We start from the raw sequence: 19386 nt of genomic DNA on the forward strand, positions 1-19386 counted from the left end.
TTTATAGTACAGGATCCCTTATCCGGAAACCCGATATCCAGAAAGCTCCGAATTACAGAATGTCTGTCTCCCATAGACTCCATTTTATCCAAATAATCAAAATTTTTAAAAATGATTTCCTTTTTCTCTGTAATAATAAAACAGTAGCTTGTACTTGATCCCAACAAAGATATAATTAATCCTTATTGGAAGCAAAACCAGCCTATTGGGTTTATTTAATGTTTAAATGGATTTCTAGTAGACGTAAGGCATTAAGACCCAAATTACAGAAAGATCCGTTATCCGGAAAAATCCAGGTCCAGAGCATTCTGGATAACAGGTCCCATACCTGTAGTAGTTGCCTCATACATATTACTAAAAATGACTAGGATAAGTCAAAAATAATGCTTTCTACATCTAGAAATACATGTAAAACTTAATTGCATTGACTTAATTCTTCAGTGGATCTTATTTGACAAAAATAATGCCAACCCACTGCTTGAAATGCCCGTGCTTGTATAAATCCTATAAACTTCTTAACTGACAGGCAGCGAGTAGCACATTCAATCTAGGCCTCCGTTGATCGGATTAAGATTCTTTTGCTTGCTGGAGCTTTGGTTGGTTGGGGGGGCATAGCAAATGGACCAAGTGGGTTTAAGAAATGTAAATCTCAGACTAATTGCAGTGCCAAAGCTAATGTGGTGGGGCATACAAGTTAAAGCTGACCATACACAGACTGAGAATTTCCCATATCAAAATTATCACCCTATGAGATATTCAGTCTGATTTAAGTAGTTTTTCAAGCTGTTGACTTTCCAATCAGTAAGGAAACCAAGTTTCACATGTATGTGCTTAGGTCATGTTTGTTTTGGGGACCACACACACAGTTAAGTTGGGAGTTTAAAACTACAAACTTAATTACAATACTGTAGGTACATATTTGATAACATTATGGTCTGGGAACATCTAAATATGAGTGTATAAAGAGTCTAAAGCCACACAGGGATGAGTGTCTCAACATCTGGACATCAGTACAACTGAGGCTCAGACTTGATTCTCCAAATTGCTTGTGGTCTACTCAGTGGAACCTATGCGGGATTAAGTTGGTTGATACAAATGCTGATTAGAATCATTGGTCTTTCATCAACTCTGGAGGCACATTTACTCAACCAAATATATAATTTTTTGGGGACGTGCATAGTAATTGACTGCAGTTTACTGTACAAAAAAGTGAAACTTTTCCACTATCATTTTTAAAAAAGGATTAAAATCCATTATGCCATCCGTTTTACAGAATTACAGAACTTTTAAAAATTATATTCTTTTTAAATTGATTCTCTTTAAGTATAAAACTAAGATAGATGTAATCCTTATTGGAAGCAGAACCAGCCTATTGGGTTTATTTAGGGGTTTATTTATCAAAAGTCGAATTTGTGTGTTTTTTCTACCTCGAATAAGCTCACAACTCGAATGTAACAAACTTACCTCTTGTTCGTAGGGGACGCCCGCCGCGCCGAGCGGCAGCCGCCGCTTCTAGGCCTCAGGCGCCAGCTCCTTAGGGAGCGCGCTGACGTCACGGCGCAGACGCGCTGGCGTCATTGCGACGGACGCAATGGCGCCAAAATTTAAAATAAAAAGGCAATGCACAGTGTGTGCATTGCCCAACGTAGGTTCTAGTTTTTCTGTTCCTGGGTGCGATTCTGCTTGATTATTCCTGTCCTTCCGGCTAGTCCTGACTCCTATAATTGATCTCTGCCTGCCCTGACCCTTTGGCTTATCCTCTGACTACGCTTTCTGGATCCCGATTTTGTACTTCGACCAAGATTGTTACTGACCCGGCCTGTGACCTCGACTACTCTGCTTCTTACCGATTCTGTACCTTGTTCTGATTGGTTTTGACTTGGCCTGTTTCTGGACTTTGATATACGTTTACGTAAAGTTCCCTTGCTCGCTCAGAGTTGTAGTCCTCTTAGTCCCCTCACTTTAAGACCTGGCGGCATCCGAGTAGCGGAGGGCTCATCCCGAAGTGAAAGGCGGCGGTTTGAGGCTGAAGCGTGAGCCGAGCCCGGGACATAGGGGTTAACTCTGGGTTGTGGGATACCAAACGTGACAATACGTTGGGCCGTTAAAAAGACTAAGAAGATGGAGCCAGCTGACGTTACTGCTTCCACCACTCCTTCGGACGCAATCCTGGCAAATCTTCTGCAGAGGCTTGGAGAACAAGAAGACAAGCAAGATTATATTGTCCAATGTCTTCACGGTCTTTCTTCCAGGCTTGATATGATGCAGCAACAGCCTGTTCCTGGTCCGAGTACTGCAACTCCTCAGGCAAGCTCTTCTCTACCTTCACCTACAGGTAGTTCCTTCCATGAGCCCAAGGTTCCTTTTCCTGAGAAGTTTACCGGGGATCGTAGTAAGTTTTTTACGTTTCAAGAAGCCTGTAAGCTACATTTCAGTTTTTTACCTTATTCTTTCCCCACCGAGGAATCTAGGGTAAATTTTGTAGTTACCTTGTTACAGGGCGATGCTCAGCTTTGGGCATTTAGTCTGTCCCAGAGGGATCCAGCCCGTCTCTCTCTTGAAGCTTTCTTTAAAGCCATGGCCGTAATTTACGATGATCCTGATCGTGCCGCCTCTGCCGACGCAGCCATACGTGCTCTTAAACAAGGCAAGAGGCGGGCAGAGGATTATTGTACTGAGTTTCGGCGGTGGGCTGTAGAGACGGGCTGGAATGATACTGCTCTCATGAGCCAATTTAGGGTTGGTCTGGCCGCAGCTATCAAAGATAGTCTTGTCAATTTTCCTACACAGTCCTCCCTGGATTCTCTTATGCATTTGGCTGTTCAGATTGATCGTAGGCATAGAGAGAGACTTCAGGAGGAACAGGTTGCCAATATCTCACCTCTTTCTGTAAATGTTTCCAATATCCCGCAAGTTTTTCCTCAACCCTTTGAAGAACCTATGCAGATTGGTTCTACTCGTCTTTCTTCTGCTGAGAGGGTCCGTAGGAGGAGTAATGGGTTATGTCTGTATTGTGGGGATAAAGGGCATTTTCGCAACACCTGTCCCAAAAGGCCGGGAAACGACAGAGCCTAAGCAGGTCTGGGGAGTCTTGCTTGGGTGATGTCGTTTCTACTCCCCAATCTTCTCAAATTTTAATTCCGGTCCGTTTGAATTGGGACAGTGGTTGTGTGCAGAGCTCTGCTTTTTTGGATTCGGGGGCTGCGGGTAATTTTTTGGATCTTGGGTTTATTAAAGAACATGGTGTCCCTTGCGAACCACAGGTTCCATCATTCAGGTTGTCTGCCATTGATGGTAGATCTTTGGGTTCTGGGTTAGTTTCTACCAAATCTAAGGTCATCCGTATGTCCATGTCTGATCATTTCGAATCCCTTTCTTTTTTCATTACCGAGTGCCCTCAGACTCCAATCATTTTAGGCCTTCCCTGGTTACAAAGTCACAATCCCCAGGTTGATTGGCCCTCTGGTAAAATTTTGAATTGGAGCCCTGCTTGTGAACATTCTTGTATTAAGGTTGGTCAAACTCTGGCTGCAACTTCTTTAAAAGGTCTCCCTCCCTGTTATGCTGCCTTTTCTGATGTTTTTTGTAAAAAAGCAGCTGAGTCTCTACCCCCCCATAGACCTTACGACTGTGCCATTGAATTATTGTCTGGGTCTTCTCCCCCCAAGGGTAGGACATATCCACTTTCTCTTCCCGAGTCCTTGGCCATGGAGGAATATATTAAAGAGAATTTGGAGCGGGGGTTCATTAGACCTTCTTCCTCTCCTGCGGGGGCGGGTTTTTTCTTTGTCAAAAAGAAGGATGGGAGCCTTAGACCCTGTATCGATTATAGAGGGTTAAACAAGATCACGGTCAAGAATCGTTATCCTCTCCCTTTAATCTCCGAACTGTTTGATCGAGTAAAGGGAGCTGTTATTTTTTCCAAGTTAGATTTAAGGGGCGCCTATAATCTAATCAGGATAAGGGAGGGGGATGAGTGGAAGACAGCTTTTAATACCCGGGATGGGCATTATGAATACCTGGTTATGCCCTTTGGCTTATGCAATGCCCCCGCTGTCTTTCAAGAACTAGTCAATGATATCTTCCGTGATCTTTTGGGCCGTTTTGTCGTGGTATATCTAGACGACATTCTCATTTTTTCTTCAAATTTATTTTCTCATCGGGCCCATGTTCGTGAGGTTTTATCTAGGTTAAGGCAAAATCATTTGTATGCAAAACTTGAAAAATGTTTATTTGAGGTTTCTGCTGTACCTTTCCTTGGATACATTATTTCTCAAACAGGTCTTGAGATGGAGGCCGCTAAGGTCCAAGCAATTCAGCAGTGGGCACAACCTCTTTCATTGAAAGCAGTCCAGAGGTTTTTAGGATTCGCTAATTACTACAGACAATTTATTTTAAATTTTTCTAAGTTGGTGGCTCCGATTACTGCCTTAACTAAGAAAGGGGTTGACCCAAGTATTTGGCCTGCTGAAGCGGTTGAGGCTTTTCATCTTTTGAAAGAAGCCTTTATTTCTGCCCCAGTTCTCCGGCACCCTGACTCTTCCTTACCTTTTATTGTTGAGGTAGATGCATCCGAGATCGGTGCTGGTGCTGTGTTGTCTCAGCGACATCCTGTCTCCGGTAAGATGCATCCTTGTGCTTTTTTTTCAAAGAAATTCTCTTCAGCAGAGGTCAATTATGATATTGGCAACAGGGAATTATTGGCCATTAAATTAGCATTCGAGGAATGGAGACATCTCCTTGAGGGTGCCAAACATACTGTTTCTGTGTTCACTGACCATAAAAACCTATTATACATTGAATCTGCTAGACGGTTAAATCCTCGGCAAGCCAGGTGGTCATTATTTTTCTCACGGTTTAATTTTCTCATCTCCTACAGGCCAGCAGATAAGAATGTAAAAGCAGATGCCCTTTCTAGAAGTTTTGTCTCCAAACCTAGGGAGAATTTGGGGCCAGTCCCTATTGTTCCGAAGGAGGTGATTGTGGCAGCCCTGAGTCCGGATCTCTTTACTTCTTTGTCTAATGCTCAGGTAGATTCTCCTCCTAATATTCCTGTGGGCAAGTTATTTGTTCCGAGTAATTTACGTGAAGCTGTCTTTCACGAGTCCCATGATTCCAAAGTGGCTGGTCATCTGGGTTGTGCGAAGACTTGTGAATTATTGTCTCGTACTCTCTGGTGGCCGACCCTAAGACAAGACGTTGCCAAATATATTGATTCATGTCCAATTTGCCAACGTTCTAAGCCTTCTAGATCTTTACCTCAGGGTTTGCTGCAGTCACTTCCTATTCCCGAGAAACCTTGGACTCATATATCTATGGATTTCATTGTGGAATTACCTCCTTCTAAGGGTCATACGGTCATCTGGGTAGTAGTGGATCGTTTTAGTAAAATGTCCCATTTTATCCCTCTCCCCACCCTTCCATCTGCCAAGACCCTTGCTGAACTTTTCATTGTCCATATTTTCAAGTTTCACGGGGCTCCTCTTAATATTGTGTCTGATAGGGGGGTTCAATTTGTGTCCAAATTCTGGCGGGCCTTTTGTTCTTTAATGGGTACTGATTTGTCTTTCTCTTCCGCATACCATCCACAGACTAACGGTCAGACTGAGAGGACAAATCAGACCCTGGAACAGTATCTGAGATGTTATGTCTCCTGCAATCAGTCACTTTGGGTTAATTTTCTTCCGTGGGCCGAATTTGCCTATAATAATGCCATTCACCTTCCTGCCGTCAATTCTATTACTGAGGACTTTTCTAAGGTTTGGCAGGAGGTTCAGAAGTCTTTATCTTCTGCAGTAGCTGCTCAGAAGAGGGCTTCTGATAAACAGCGAAGAGAGTCTCCCGAATATCAGGTTGGTGATCAAGTTTGGCTGTCCTCTAAGAATATTTCTTTGAAAGTCCCTTCGGCCAAACTGGGTCCCAAATTTATTGGTCCATTTTCTGTATCTAAGATTATTAACCCTTTGTACTTTCAGGTTAAATCTTCCTCCCGAACTCAAGATTTTTAATTCCTTTCATGTCTCCCTTTTAAAACCTGCTAGAGTGGTACGTCAGACTTCTCCTCCTCCTCCTGTTTCTGTTGAGGGGCAATCTGAATATTTAGTTCACAAGTTGGTTGATTCTCGTATCTCTAAAGGTAAACTACAATATCTGGTTCACTGGAAGGGTTATGGTCCCGAGGAAAGGTCTTGGGTTCCTGCCTCGGATGTTAGGGCTGATCGCTTGGGTGAGGCAGTTCCACTCTAGGTTTCCCAACAAACCTAGGGGTCCAGTGGCCCCCTCTGGAGGGGGGGGTAATGTAACAAACTTACCTCTTGTTCGTAGGGGACGCCCGCCGCGCCGAGCGGCAGCCGCCGCTTCTAGGCCTCAGGCGCCGGCTCCTTAGGGAGCGCGCGGCGCGCATGCGCCGGTCTTAAAGGCGCAGGCGCGTTCGCGCAGGCGCGCTGACGTCACGGCGCAGACGCGCTGGCGTCATTGCGACGGACGCAATGGCGCCAAAATTTAAAATAAAAAGGCAATGCACAGTGTGTGCATTGCCCAACGTAGGTTCTAGTTTTTCTGTTCCTGGGTGCGATTCTGCTTGATTATTCCTGTCCTTCCGGCTAGTCCTGACTCCTATAATTGATCTCTGCCTGCCCTGACCCTTTGGCTTATCCTCTGACTACGCTTTCTGGATCCCGATTTTGTACTTCGACCAAGATTGTTACTGACCCGGCCTGTGACCTCGACTACTCTGCTTCTTACCGATTCTGTACCTTGTTCTGATTGGTTTTGACTTGGCCTGTTTCTGGACTTTGATATACGTTTACGTAAAGTTCCCTTGCTCGCTCAGAGTTGTAGTCCTCTTAGTCCCCTCACTTTAAGACCTGGCGGCATCCGAGTAGCGGAGGGCTCATCCCGAAGTGAAAGGCGGCGGTTTGAGGCTGAAGCGTGAGCCGAGCCCGGGACATAGGGGTTAACTCTGGGTTGTGGGATACCAAACGTGACATCGAATGTCTGCTTATTTATGAAAAAAACTGAATGTAAAAAACTTGATTGAATGCAGTCGGGGGGAAACTTTAATTGATCAAGTTAGCGGCAAAATAACCCTCAAATTGATCGAGTTTTCAGGACCTCTACAGGTTTTAGCTTGAGTATTTTTCAGATTTAGGCTTTTTGTAGCTATTATAAATCTCAAAAAATTATGGTTTTCTTTTTATCTTAAACTGCTCTCAAAAAATGGGAAAACACAACTCGATGGATAATAAATAAACTCCTTGATTCAACATTAAGGTATAAAGATCCAAATTACAGAAAGGCCTGTTATCCGGAAAACCCCAAGTCTCCAGCATTCTGGATAACAAGTCCCATACTTGTATTATCTGAAGTACATGTTGGCCCACATTGATATACATTTATATAAAATGACATTTTAACCTTCATATGCCAGCTATGCCGTTATGTCTGATCACCCCTATTAAAGGCATAGTGAAGTGGTGCAGATTGTGTATGAATGGTGCAGATTGTGCTAATTACACAAGTTGCCTTTTTTCCTTTCCCTAGCCCCCAGTTACTGACCTGTGTTAGTCTTAACAGAAATTCTCTTAGCCCTGTCTCAGGCATGATGTCTGGCTGAAGGACAAATGTAAATAGTGTCCCAGCCTATTGGGTTTTTCCCTCACCCCCAAGTCATATGTCACTCAATATCGAGAGAAATGATTTACTGATCAACATAGATAAGTAACCGTGTCTTGAGATATTAAGTTCAGATATGTAAGATGTGAGTCCAGAAAACAAATCCACAATTCAAGCAAAATGAGCTTGAAGAAATCTTGTGACTGGAGAAAGTGTGTTTGTTTTAAGCTTTTAATCTTGGTGAGAATGTGATTTACCCTGAGGGCCAGAGTTAGAGGGGTCCCTTGCAATACAAGAAGTGTGGAGCCCAATGTGAGACCGGTGTGTATATGTATATATATGGGATCAAGAATGCTTGGGACCTAAAGATGGCCATAGACGCACCGATAATATTGTACGAAACAAATTTTTATACGATATTTGGTGCGTCTGCAGCAGACTTCGGATATCGGTCAGCTCATCGATTGAAGGCACCCGAACATCAGCCCTTGTTACTGCTGAATAATCAGGTACAGGTAGAATTCTATTGTTTCTACCTGTATATCTGACAATTCAGCTGTACACGTGTGTATTGAAACGAACAATCTTTTACAGGAAAGTTCGTAATTGTAACGTCTATGGCCACCTTAAAGGAAAACTAAAGCTTAATTAAATAGGTAGGCTAGAAATGTTGTAGATTATGTTTTGGGCTTCTATACCAACCCAAGGCAGCCCTTTAACAGGGAAGATCTGTGTCTCCAAAGATGCCCCAGTAGCTCCCCATCTTCTTTTCTGCTGATTCACTGCACATGCTCTGTGCTGCTGTCACTTACTGAGCTTAGGGACCCACTCACAATATACAGTACACATAGAATAGAAATGTCACAATATAAGGCTGATAATTAATACAGATAATTACTACATGGCAGCACAGAAACCAGTGCAACTATTATAATTAAATATTTAGCCCTGTCGCATTAGCTTATATTACAGACCAACCTCATTTTACATACATAATTATATAGTTGAAAAAAAAATTAGTCCATCAAGTTCAACTCCTCCAAATGAAAACCCAGCATCCATACACACACCCTTCCATACTTTCACATAAATTCTATATATATATATATATATATATATATATATATATATGCTTCAAATGAAAGTTCTTTTCTTCTAGTCTGAAGGGGAGGCCTCTGGTACAGTGATCCACTTTATGGGTAAAAAGGTCCCCTGCCATTTGTCTATAATGTCCTCTAATGTACTTGTAAAGTGTAATCATGTCCCCTCGCAAGCGCCTTTTTCCCAGAGAAAACAACCCCAATTTTCTGCTTGATAATTAGTGACAACCCCTAAGCTTAGCTTCTCAACAGCTGCTCAGAGCCCACTGAGCATGTGAGTGTCACAGACACTTTCCAAGATGGTGACCCCCTGTGACAAGTTTGAAGTCCTGGATCATTGCTGCTATTGACAAGCTGAAACTTTAGGCTGGTGCAATAAATTCAGTATATAAAATATGGCATTTTTAGCCACATTCATTTCTAGGGTTTAGTTTTCCTTTAAGTCTTTCTGAAAAATAGGTTAATCTGTAATGTGGAGCACCATGCCTTAAGACTAATAAAAAATTAGACTTTTTTGCCACCTGGCGAGTTATTTTATATATATAAACTGTCTTATAAAAAGAAAAAATCAGTAATATTTAGGAAAGGTAGAGACTATAGGAAATAGCTTTCTTGCGTAACCTGCTTTCTGGATAATGGGATTCTGGATAAGAGGTTCAGATCTGTAACTTTCCAAATGTATTGACGTGAAAGATTTTGAGGAAAGAAACTGGTTACTGAAACCTTAAGCCACAGAGCGTCTGAACACAATTTGATTAATCGCATTTGAAATGTATTTTAGGTTCAGTGTCCAGAGATGAGCTGCCGTCATTTCACTTCACATAACTGCCACCAGCAAAATGACAACAGACAAATATTGAATTTGACACAAATAGGACAAGGATTTGAGCAGTGTCCCAGTAAAGAAAAAAAAAAGTCTTTTGAGCTGGAATTCAGTTCAACTCTATTCATATTTTAATCAGTTTAATTTGCTTCCCTATACATCATAAACGTTTTAGGCCATGTATGTTCAACATTGGTGGCAGGTATCAAAAAACACAAAAGGACACTGGTCTCTTCCCCATGGAGATAACAATCTAAGTGGATTAATAAAGAATGTAGAGACTCTATAGGAAATAGCAGTACAGTATCTGGCTTGTAAGGGCAGAGACACACGGTCAGATTCAGGGGGGATTAGTCGCTACAAACTGTCTTCCCGCCGGGTAGAATGAAAATCGCCAATCGGAACGCCAATCGGAACGATTCGTTTTCCGAAGTCGCCCAAAGGTTCCTCGTGAGTCAACTTCGGGCAGAAACCGAAGCACTGTGAGTGCCATCCTGCCGGCGATTTTCATTCTAACCGGCGGAAGGGAAGTTTGGGGAGATTAGTTACCCCGAAAAAGAGGAGATTTGTCACTCTAAGGGATACTGTGCTAAATAGCAATGTACAGGTGTGAAATACATAACCTGTCATCCAGAAAGCTCAGAATTATGGAAAGGCCGTCTCCCATAGACTCCATTTTTTCCAAATAATCCAAATTTTTTAAAATGATTTCCTTTTTCTCTGCAATAATAAAACAGTAGCTTGTACTTGATCCCAACTAAAATATAATTAATCCTTATTGGAGGCAAAACCAGCCTATCGGGTTTGTTTAATGTTTAAATGATTTTCTAGTAGCAAATGATTAATAATAACATTTCTCAAGCGAGGTATAGACACCGATATACCATAATAATAGTGATATTGGGCTAAATGGACTGGGGTGTCCACAAGCAGACCAATTGAAATTATAATTACAAAAAATGGCTACTCAACCCCCAGTTTCTAGTAGACTTGAGGTTTGAAGATCCAAATTACAGAAAGATCCATTATCTGGAAAACCTCAGGTCCCGAACATTCTGGATGACAGGTCCCATACCTATAGTAGCGGAGTATGAGTACCTTATGGAGGCAATAATGCATAGAATGGCAGAGGCAAAAAAAGAAAGACTTTTAAGACAGGAAATGGCAGAGGAAGTTGGTGGCTCAAAGAGGTACTGAAGAGATGGCTGGAGGCACAGGTAGACCCAAGATAGAGATCACCAAAGTGCTGCAAGAGTCAATGATTTTAAAGTTATTCTAGTGGGGAGGCATATTAAGAATTTCAACAGTAGAGTACCCGGTTCTCTTTTAGTTGAAAAGCTGAAAATAGATTGAAGGAGTGCCAAGAATCTTGAAGGCCATTTAAGTCTGCGAAACTCTATGCTGGATAGGATGAGTGTTAGCAGTGGAGCACCTGCCATGAGGCATGGTGAGAACCATGCTTGACAAAGGGGTTACGCCCCAAAACGTTGCATCCGCAATAAATGAGCAAGGGGTCTCCCTGCTAGAAGCAACCCATGCTGTGCCGGTGTTTTCTTGCTTTTCATGGTGAGAACCTTGCCTCATGCGGTGTTGTCCCACAAGTTACCAGGGGCAGCAAAGAGCTGCTCGTGGTAACTTTAAGAGCCAAATTTCTGGGTTTTCCACAATTGTGCTCTCTGCACTACTGATGTGCTCCCCTCTGGAACTGTTCCGATGCAAGGTAAGATAAGAGTGGTGGGGAAGGGGGTGGCATCAGAGGAACCGCCTTAGGGTGGCTTAGGCACCTGAATCACCCCTGAGTGTTAGGATGAATACGTTTTTTAGTAGCTGTTTTAGAGAGAATGGGAAGCATCTTTCCAAGGATCCCCTTTTAATGAAACTGCACATCAGCCAAGCTGCCCCCAGCTAGACCCCCTATATTTCTGGATTTCCTAGCAGCTACCAGCTCTTATTTTTCATGTCCTGATGGCTACACTCCTTGAAGATAATGGCTTGACCTTCTCCTGACAACTGGGCCTATGTCCCAAATTAATTAAACCTCGATATTCGACCCAAAGTGCTCCTATGTCATGCGATTTCCCTCCCAACAACTAATATGCATATGCAAATTCGGCCAGGCAAAAGGATTCGCCCGAATCCTGCTGAAAAAGGTGAAATCCCAAACCGAATCCTGAATTCAGTGCATCCCTATTTATAACATAACTATAATATGGCTTTGCTTGGTGTAATGTAGCAACTGAATAACAGGTTACAAAAACCAGATCTAGCAATGCTTAACAGCCCTCCATTAAACAACTGTAAAGCTGCAAAATAATTGAAAACACCATTGAATCATAAACAAAACAATCAAGAACACAATGTCTTTAATTCAGTGGCTTTAACAGAAGACAATATAAGATTTTAATAATGGCTGCTGTACATCTTAAATTACAATAAATAAATATAAGGATTATGAGTTTCTCCTTACATGGTGATGCCTTGAGATTGTGCACATTTAGGGCTACTGACTCAGTATATTTATCTCTCTGTCTTGCACCAGTTATACAGTTTGTACCTCGGATAACCCTGCCACATTTCATGGAACAGATGAAATTTAAAATGGTCTTAGATTGTTTAAACAGGGGTATAATTGAGAATGGTTTATAACAAAGATAGGCAAGAAGTACAAATCTCTGGCTGATGGATGAGAGGTTTAATAGTTGCAGTTGTCCTTATATATATATATAGATATATATATATATATATAGATATATATATCTGACCCACAACTCGAGTACTTAGCTTCCCATGTTGACAGTTCAACAAATGGAGAGTGTCAAATTGGGGGAGCCTCGATTTTCAGCATTTGAGTCTCTACTGTCACAGGAAGATATAAGCTGCCAACTCAGCTTAACGTAGCTTTGCCAAGTATGGCACTGTCACGATCGCCGCCCGGAGCAGGTCCAAGAGCTCCGGGCGGCGCGTCCCTCCTTGCCGGCGTCGCTTCCAAAATGGCAGCACCCATGGCCGCCACGTGGGTAGCGGCGCCGGCGCGATGACGTCAGCGCGCCGACGTCGGCGCAAGGACGTCAATGACGTCACAATGGCGCCAAATTCAAAATAAAAACGCCAACTAGACGCCAGAATGGCGCCTAAGTATAGGACTACTTTCCCTATAGTATCCTGGGTTTCCTGTGAAGCTTTATTGCTATATCTTGTTCCTGATTTATATTCTGACCCTTTGCCTGGACTTTGGACTTTGCTGATATCTGCCTGCCTGTGAACTTTTGCCTGGATCTCGACTACTCCTTTGATTAACCCTTTGGACACCGCGAACTTGCTCCCTCAAGAGGGCTTCCTCCTCGATCCTGACAACCTCCCTGGTGGGAGCATCCCGGCTCCCTGACAGGCACCCACTATGGGCCTATTGGACCAATGTGTTGCAGAAATCCAATCTGGATCGTTGGATTATCCCATCTGATGAGTAACACATTGGTGTGTCGATGTGGTCCTCATCCAATGGGTCTGTAGGCCCCTCTGTATAATTCAATCATTGGCCCCCAAGACTAATTTGGTCCGGCATGTAGATGGCAAATTAGGCCCAGGTCCACTTTTTAGCAACCTCATCTGTGTATGTCTACTGGTTTCTATCTGATCAATTTTTTTATAGTACAGTTTCCTGGCTGAAGGTCAGTGAAAATTTGCAGAATGTTTATTTTTGATACCATAAGTAAACAACCAGTGAAATTTAGGAAAATAATTTATATATCAATAGTTGGGTTCAGTTGCCTCAAATCAGCATCTGTGGGATTCTGGGAGTTATATTACAAGGCCCTTAAAGGAGAACTGTAGCTTAAAATGTTGTACATTATGTTGTTCCAGCCCAAGGTAACCACAGCCCTTTAGCAGTAAAGATCTGTGTCTCCAAAGATGCCCCAGTAGCTCCCCATCTTCTTTTCTGCCGATTCACTGCACATGCTCTGTGCTGCTGTCACTTACTGAGCTTAGGGACCCACTCACAATATACAGTACACATAGAATAGAAATGTCACAATATAAGGCTGATTAGTAAATAATACAGATAATTACTACATGGCAGCACAGAAACCAGTGCAATTAGCATCAGAATTGAATAATCAGCCCTGTAGCATCAGCTTATATTACAGACCAACCTCATTTTCTGCTGGATAATTAGTGACGAGCCCTAAGCTGAGCTTCTCAACAGCTGCTCAGAGCCCACTGAGCATGTGAGTGTCACAGACACTTTCCAAGATGGTGACCCCCTGTGACAAGTTTGAAGTCCTGGATCATTGCTGCTATTGACAAGCTGAAACTTTAGGCTGGTGCAATAACTTTAGTATATAAAATATGGCATTTGTAGAGTTCAGTTCTCCATTAACTAAATTACATAAATATAGCTTCACACAAGTCCAATATAAAGCAGGAGTCTATGGCAGTATACAGCAGCCCTCTAGCATATTCCAGAGCTTTCACCTTGCCAGTTCATGTCTTCCAATCTGGGTCCCACAAAACCAGAAGTGACATCACTGTTAACTGGCGTTGACGCTTCGCCGGAGCCTAATAAGACGGCCATGGGGACGGCTATGTGCCGGAGGGATTTGGAGGGACCAGTCCTACACCTTAGTCAGGTATTCAGGTAGGTTACCTGAGAACTACCCAAACAATAAGGGAATCTGACATTGCTGCCCAAAACCCAACCACTTTGCGGGCATTCCATGGGTACCTGACCCAATGCAGGACTTTACCACTCTCTGGCCTACAATTACAGGCCAGAGTAAGCCATGTTCTGTATAATGACCCTTTGTGGGGTAAGTTGAGGATGCGAAAAGTGATGTGGCAATAGTGTCCATAGAACTGCACAATACTGTATATTTATTAATAAGAATTAAATATAAACCCTAATTACAAGCTGATGATATTTTCCCCACTGGAAATCTCTACAGCTACTGGCAACTTTTCTAACTTTGGTTCAGAGCATAACACGGTGAAATAGCACCCGTTAGAAAATAAATAGATGAGGGTGATAATCGCCCAACACCTGCACAAACAGAGAGGTGGTGTTTTCCTTGGCATGGCATCATTTAATGGCTGTTCACATCCTGGATTGTTCCTGGATTGTTTGGCTAAAAGGGTTGAAAGTAAGATCTCAGGACCCCCTTTTTTAGAATATAGAGTCAACCTGTATTTTTCTTCAATCATTTGCATTTGGGTAGAGAGGTAGGTTCCATGTTGGGGCTCATAAATATCACAAAGGTTCATTCAGAAACCTACCGGAGTGGCAGGTTGCCTGGGAACAGATTAAGGATCATCAGGCGAACAGTTTGTCAAAGTATATCAGATCCACTAACAAAAGCCTTTGCTATAATTTTCCAATACAGGTATGGGACCTGTTATCCAGAATGCTTGGGACCTGGGATTTTCTTTCCGTAATTTGGATCTCCATACCTTAAGACTACTAGAACATCATGTAAACATGAAATAAACCCAATAAGGATTAGTTATATCTTTGTTTGGATCAAGTACAAGGTCTGGTTTTATTATTATTGAAAAAAAGATAAATATTTAAAAAAATCTGGATTATATGGATAAAATGGACTTTCCATAATTAAAAGCTTTTTGGACAATGGGTTTCCGGATAATGAATCCCATACATATACAGTGTATATAAGCTCCTTACTAAGGATGCACTGAATCCAGTATTCGGTTCAGGATTCGGCCAAGATTTGCCCTTTTTCAGCCGAAAATGGCTGAATGCAAGTGCCTGGCCAAACCGAATCCGAAGCCAAAAAATCATGTGACTTTATCACGTGCAGTTTTCCTTCCCCCTCATTTCCCTACTATACACATGCAAATTATGATTCTGATTTGGTTGGTATTCTGCCGAGTCTTTCATAAAGGATTTGAGATTTGTCAGAATCCTAAAATAATGGTGTTGTTGCATCCCTACTCCTTACTGTAGGGTAAGCCAGAGCAAACTATGCATATATATTCATTACAGTAGCAAAACCCTTTTTTGTCTTTGTCACTTTTCTGTGACACACACGATTACCATAAAGAGAGGTTGGTCCCTATATGACCACTCCCCCAACCTACCCTAGCTCCGCCTTATCTGTCCAAACTGCGCCCCTTTTACAGAAGTTCCGTAAAACCTACTTCAGATTAAATTGAGATTATATTAGGGATGCACCGAATCCAGGATTCAGTTCGGGATTTGGTCAGGGTCCTGCATTTTTCAGCAAGATTCGGATTCGGCCGAATCCTACTGCCCAGCCAAACCAAATCCGAATCCTAATTTGCATATGCAAATTAAAGGCAGGGAGTGACTTTTTGTAACAAAACAAGGAAGTAAAAATGTTTCCCCCTTCCCACCCCTAATTTTCATATGCAAATTAGGATTCGGTGCAGTATTCGCCCAAATCTGTTGCAAAGGATTTGGGGGTTCGGCCGAATCCAAAATAGTGGATTCGGTGCATCCCTAGATTTTATGCATTTTAAATGTTTAACCTTTGCCTCAAAGTAACCTGTGAAATATATTTTACATTTATTGTGTAGCGTAATGTCATCAGCTATATCGCTTCCTATTTATGTCACATGACTCGCCAAATCGTGTGTATTGTAAGCAAATTAAGTTGTTAAAAGTTCTCAGATTTCCATGTCTTGAAACTGCATGTTGGCACCAAGCTACCAATACAATTCCAAAAGTGTTCTAAATGTCTGATATTGTTAAACTACAACTCTCAGCGTTCTCGCTTTCACAGAAAAATAAAAATATACAAAAAATTATGTTAATCTTAACTTTTTAGTTACCAAGCTGTAAACTTGGAGAACAATAGAGCGTTGTTCCAAGTGCTCAGTTGCTAAATATAGAGGTCACTGTGCACTTTACAAAATGAGTTAGCAATAAAAGGCACAGCCGTGCTCTGTTCTGTCTCAGGCACGCTACGAGTCAGCAGAATCCAGTTTATAATGAGCAGACCTTGGACTACATACCCTGTTTCTGAAGTATGACATGCTTCCAAACATCTCTGGCCCCTGGGATTCCCGGTGGAGCTCAACTGTCGTCTCCTGTTCGCACAACTCTTATCGCTGTCACCATAGAAGCCCTTAGCAAGAGGATAGGGATCGGCTGCAAATACCTCTGGGTCTGCCTGATAACCATTTAACAATCCATTGCCAGTCCTGCTGTCTGTTGGGTCCTGTTGGTAGCCTTCACTCCTGGGTTGGTAAGAGGAAGAAGAGTTCTTAGATACTTTGTACCCATGAGAAACAAGGAGATCCTCAACACTGAACATACTGCCGCTATGCCAGGTAAAACGTTACTTCCAAAGGGCCTTCCATCACTGTAAGGAGAGAGAGGAGAATAAGAGACGCTCGTTGCGTACTGGACGATGGACCTTTCACATGCTTCTTTCATAGCATTCTTTGATTAGTTACCTAATGGTAAATTACATGCAGATGCACCCATGAGTAATATGTGGCTCCTGCCAAGATAACAATGGTGTGTGTGCAGCCAGCGCGGGGATGAGATTATGCTGCTGACTCGGCTTATTTGAGAAGGTGCTTTAGGATCAGGAAACCGTTTAGGAAATGGTAAAAGTTCTAAAGAACTGAAAGCATGATGTGCACTAAAAGGAAGGGATGGCAGAATTTCAGCAATCCCTCGCTTTGCCTTGCATGTGGAACGCGGATACCTTCACGTAAAAGAAAAGGCAGAGTAAAATGTGAAACCTGCACAGATTAGAGGAGAACTAAAGCTCATTTAGGCTGCAAATATTAAAGGGGTTGTTCCCCTTTGATTTAGTTTTTAGTACGATGTACAGACAATTTGCAATTGGTTTTCATTTTTTATTATTTACGGTTTTTGAGTTATTTAGCTTTTTGCTCGGCAGCTCTCCAGTTTGCAGTTTCAGCAATTTGGTTGCTAGGGTCCAAAGAACCTTGGCAACCATGCATTGATTTGAATAAGATATGAATAGGAGGAAGCCTTGAATAGAAAGATGAGCAATAAAAAGTAGCACTAAACACATTTGTAGCCTGACAGAGCATTTGGTTTTTAGATGAGGTCAGTGACCCCAGTTTGAAAGCTGGAAAGAGACAGAAGAAATAATGAAAACACACTAAAACATAAATAATGAAGAACAATTAAAAAGTTGCTTAGAATCTGTCATTCTATAACATACTAAAAGTTAATTTAAAGGTTAACCACCCCTTTAAACCTTATATTTTGAGTCGTGTACCAGCCCGAGGCCACTTTCAGCAGAGAAAAATTTGTGCCACTTTAGAAGCCCCCCAGTAGCTCCCAATTTTTTTCTGCTTATTCACAGCACATGCTCTGGGCTGCTGTCTCTATACAGTATGTATACACACACACACACACACACAATATAAAATTCATGACAGCGGGCTATTTATAAATGCAGGCCCTAAGGGTGCCAATTTTTTTTGTTTTTTATAAAACCCTCCCCACCCTCTGCCACGGATTTCCATAGGAAATCTGGTGATGGAGCTGAGGGGGTGAGGGGACCGAGGAAGAATGCAGAAGTACATTACGCTGGGCGCTGGCATCACTTGCGCTGAATACGGCGCGTGACGTCAGCGCGCACAAAGTAGAGCCATGTTCAGGTCCGATGCCTAGTGTGGCATCGAAACCTGAATACAACCCTGACGACTGTTGGATGAAGACGCAACATGCATCGTTCACATCCGACAGTTGTGTCGCACCGGATGCAATCAGCTTCTATGTGTGACATTTCTATTACTTACATTAGATTCGGCGCATCCGACGTGACACTGCTATTAGTCTCATTGCGTCGGAAAGGTATCGCAGGTAAAATCGCCCTTTGAGTTCTACCCTTACCTTGAGTAACCAAAATCAAACCATCTTGCTGGGAAACCCATGATTCTACTCTGTCAAGGCTCACTAGGACACACGTCAAATAGCCAATTTACGTATATACTGTAGGTGAGCAAACAAGCAATGAGTTCTCCCACCTTGTATCCAAAGAATGGGGTTGTATTAACTTCCCTTTTAATGACACCAGTTGCCAAACCTGTTTTACTTGGGCAAGAAAAATTAATGAATAAGCATGCTGTGTGTGTCGGAATTGAACCGTAGGCCAGAAGCCCCAAGGATGCAATAAGATGAAAGTAAAACTTGGACAACAGTCATACATTGCTTGAAAACATACTGTAGGTATGAAGTGATATACGAGCAATATATACAGTAAGCAATTTTCCTTTCACACCCAAAACTTAATGGTGAGAGATGGATAATGTGTTAGAGAGCAGGAAATCAATGTAAGCACTGCCTTACATCTGCAATGGCTAAAACAATATGTATCACTGGGTAGAGCGATGTCAATAAAAAAATATCTGAATGAAAAAGTTCTTCCATGAACAGTGTCCCTACGTGGTACCCCCCGCTACCTGCAACCACTCTCAGCTGGTGATCACTTGAGATGGCAGTAGTCCTTTAAAGTAGTGCACAGTCAATATAGACCAGGGGTCCCCAACACAAGCATGCACACATTTCATGGGGGTGCCAAATATGGGCTGTGATTGGCTATTTGGTAGCCCCTATGAGGATTTGCAGCCTACTAACAGGCTCTGTTTGGCAAACCACAAAGTTTTTATGTAACTAAATCTTACCTTCAAGCCAAAAATTAAAAACATAATCACCTGTTTTGAGGCCACTGAGAGCAACATCCAAGAGGTTGGAGAGCAACATGTTACTCACAAGCTACTGGTTGGGGATTACTGATATCGACTATAATTGTGCACCTTACCTATTGCCGTTCCTTTAAGGGAATGTCAACCCAAACATTTTGTGCTCAAAGGGGTGGTTCACCT

The 19386-nt window shown here is 42.4% G+C and overlaps 1 protein-coding gene across 1 annotated transcript in view; it reads right to left on the minus strand.

The window, feature by feature from the left end:
- The window catches only part of LOC108718771 (junctional protein associated with coronary artery disease), a 58308-nt gene that overhangs the window by 8562 nt on the left and 30360 nt on the right, over positions 1 to 19386 (minus strand). The window contains exon 2 of the mRNA XM_018267198.2: positions 16528 to 16877. Within this exon, the coding sequence (XP_018122687.1) occupies positions 16528 to 16829 (302 nt within the window). The 5' untranslated portion in view covers positions 16830 to 16877. The remainder of the gene's footprint in view (positions 1 to 16527; positions 16878 to 19386) is intronic.

This window comes from Xenopus laevis, chromosome 6L (assembly GCF_017654675.1).
Source record: "Xenopus laevis strain J_2021 chromosome 6L, Xenopus_laevis_v10.1, whole genome shotgun sequence".
Lineage (NCBI taxonomy): Eukaryota > Metazoa > Chordata > Amphibia > Anura > Pipidae > Xenopus > Xenopus laevis.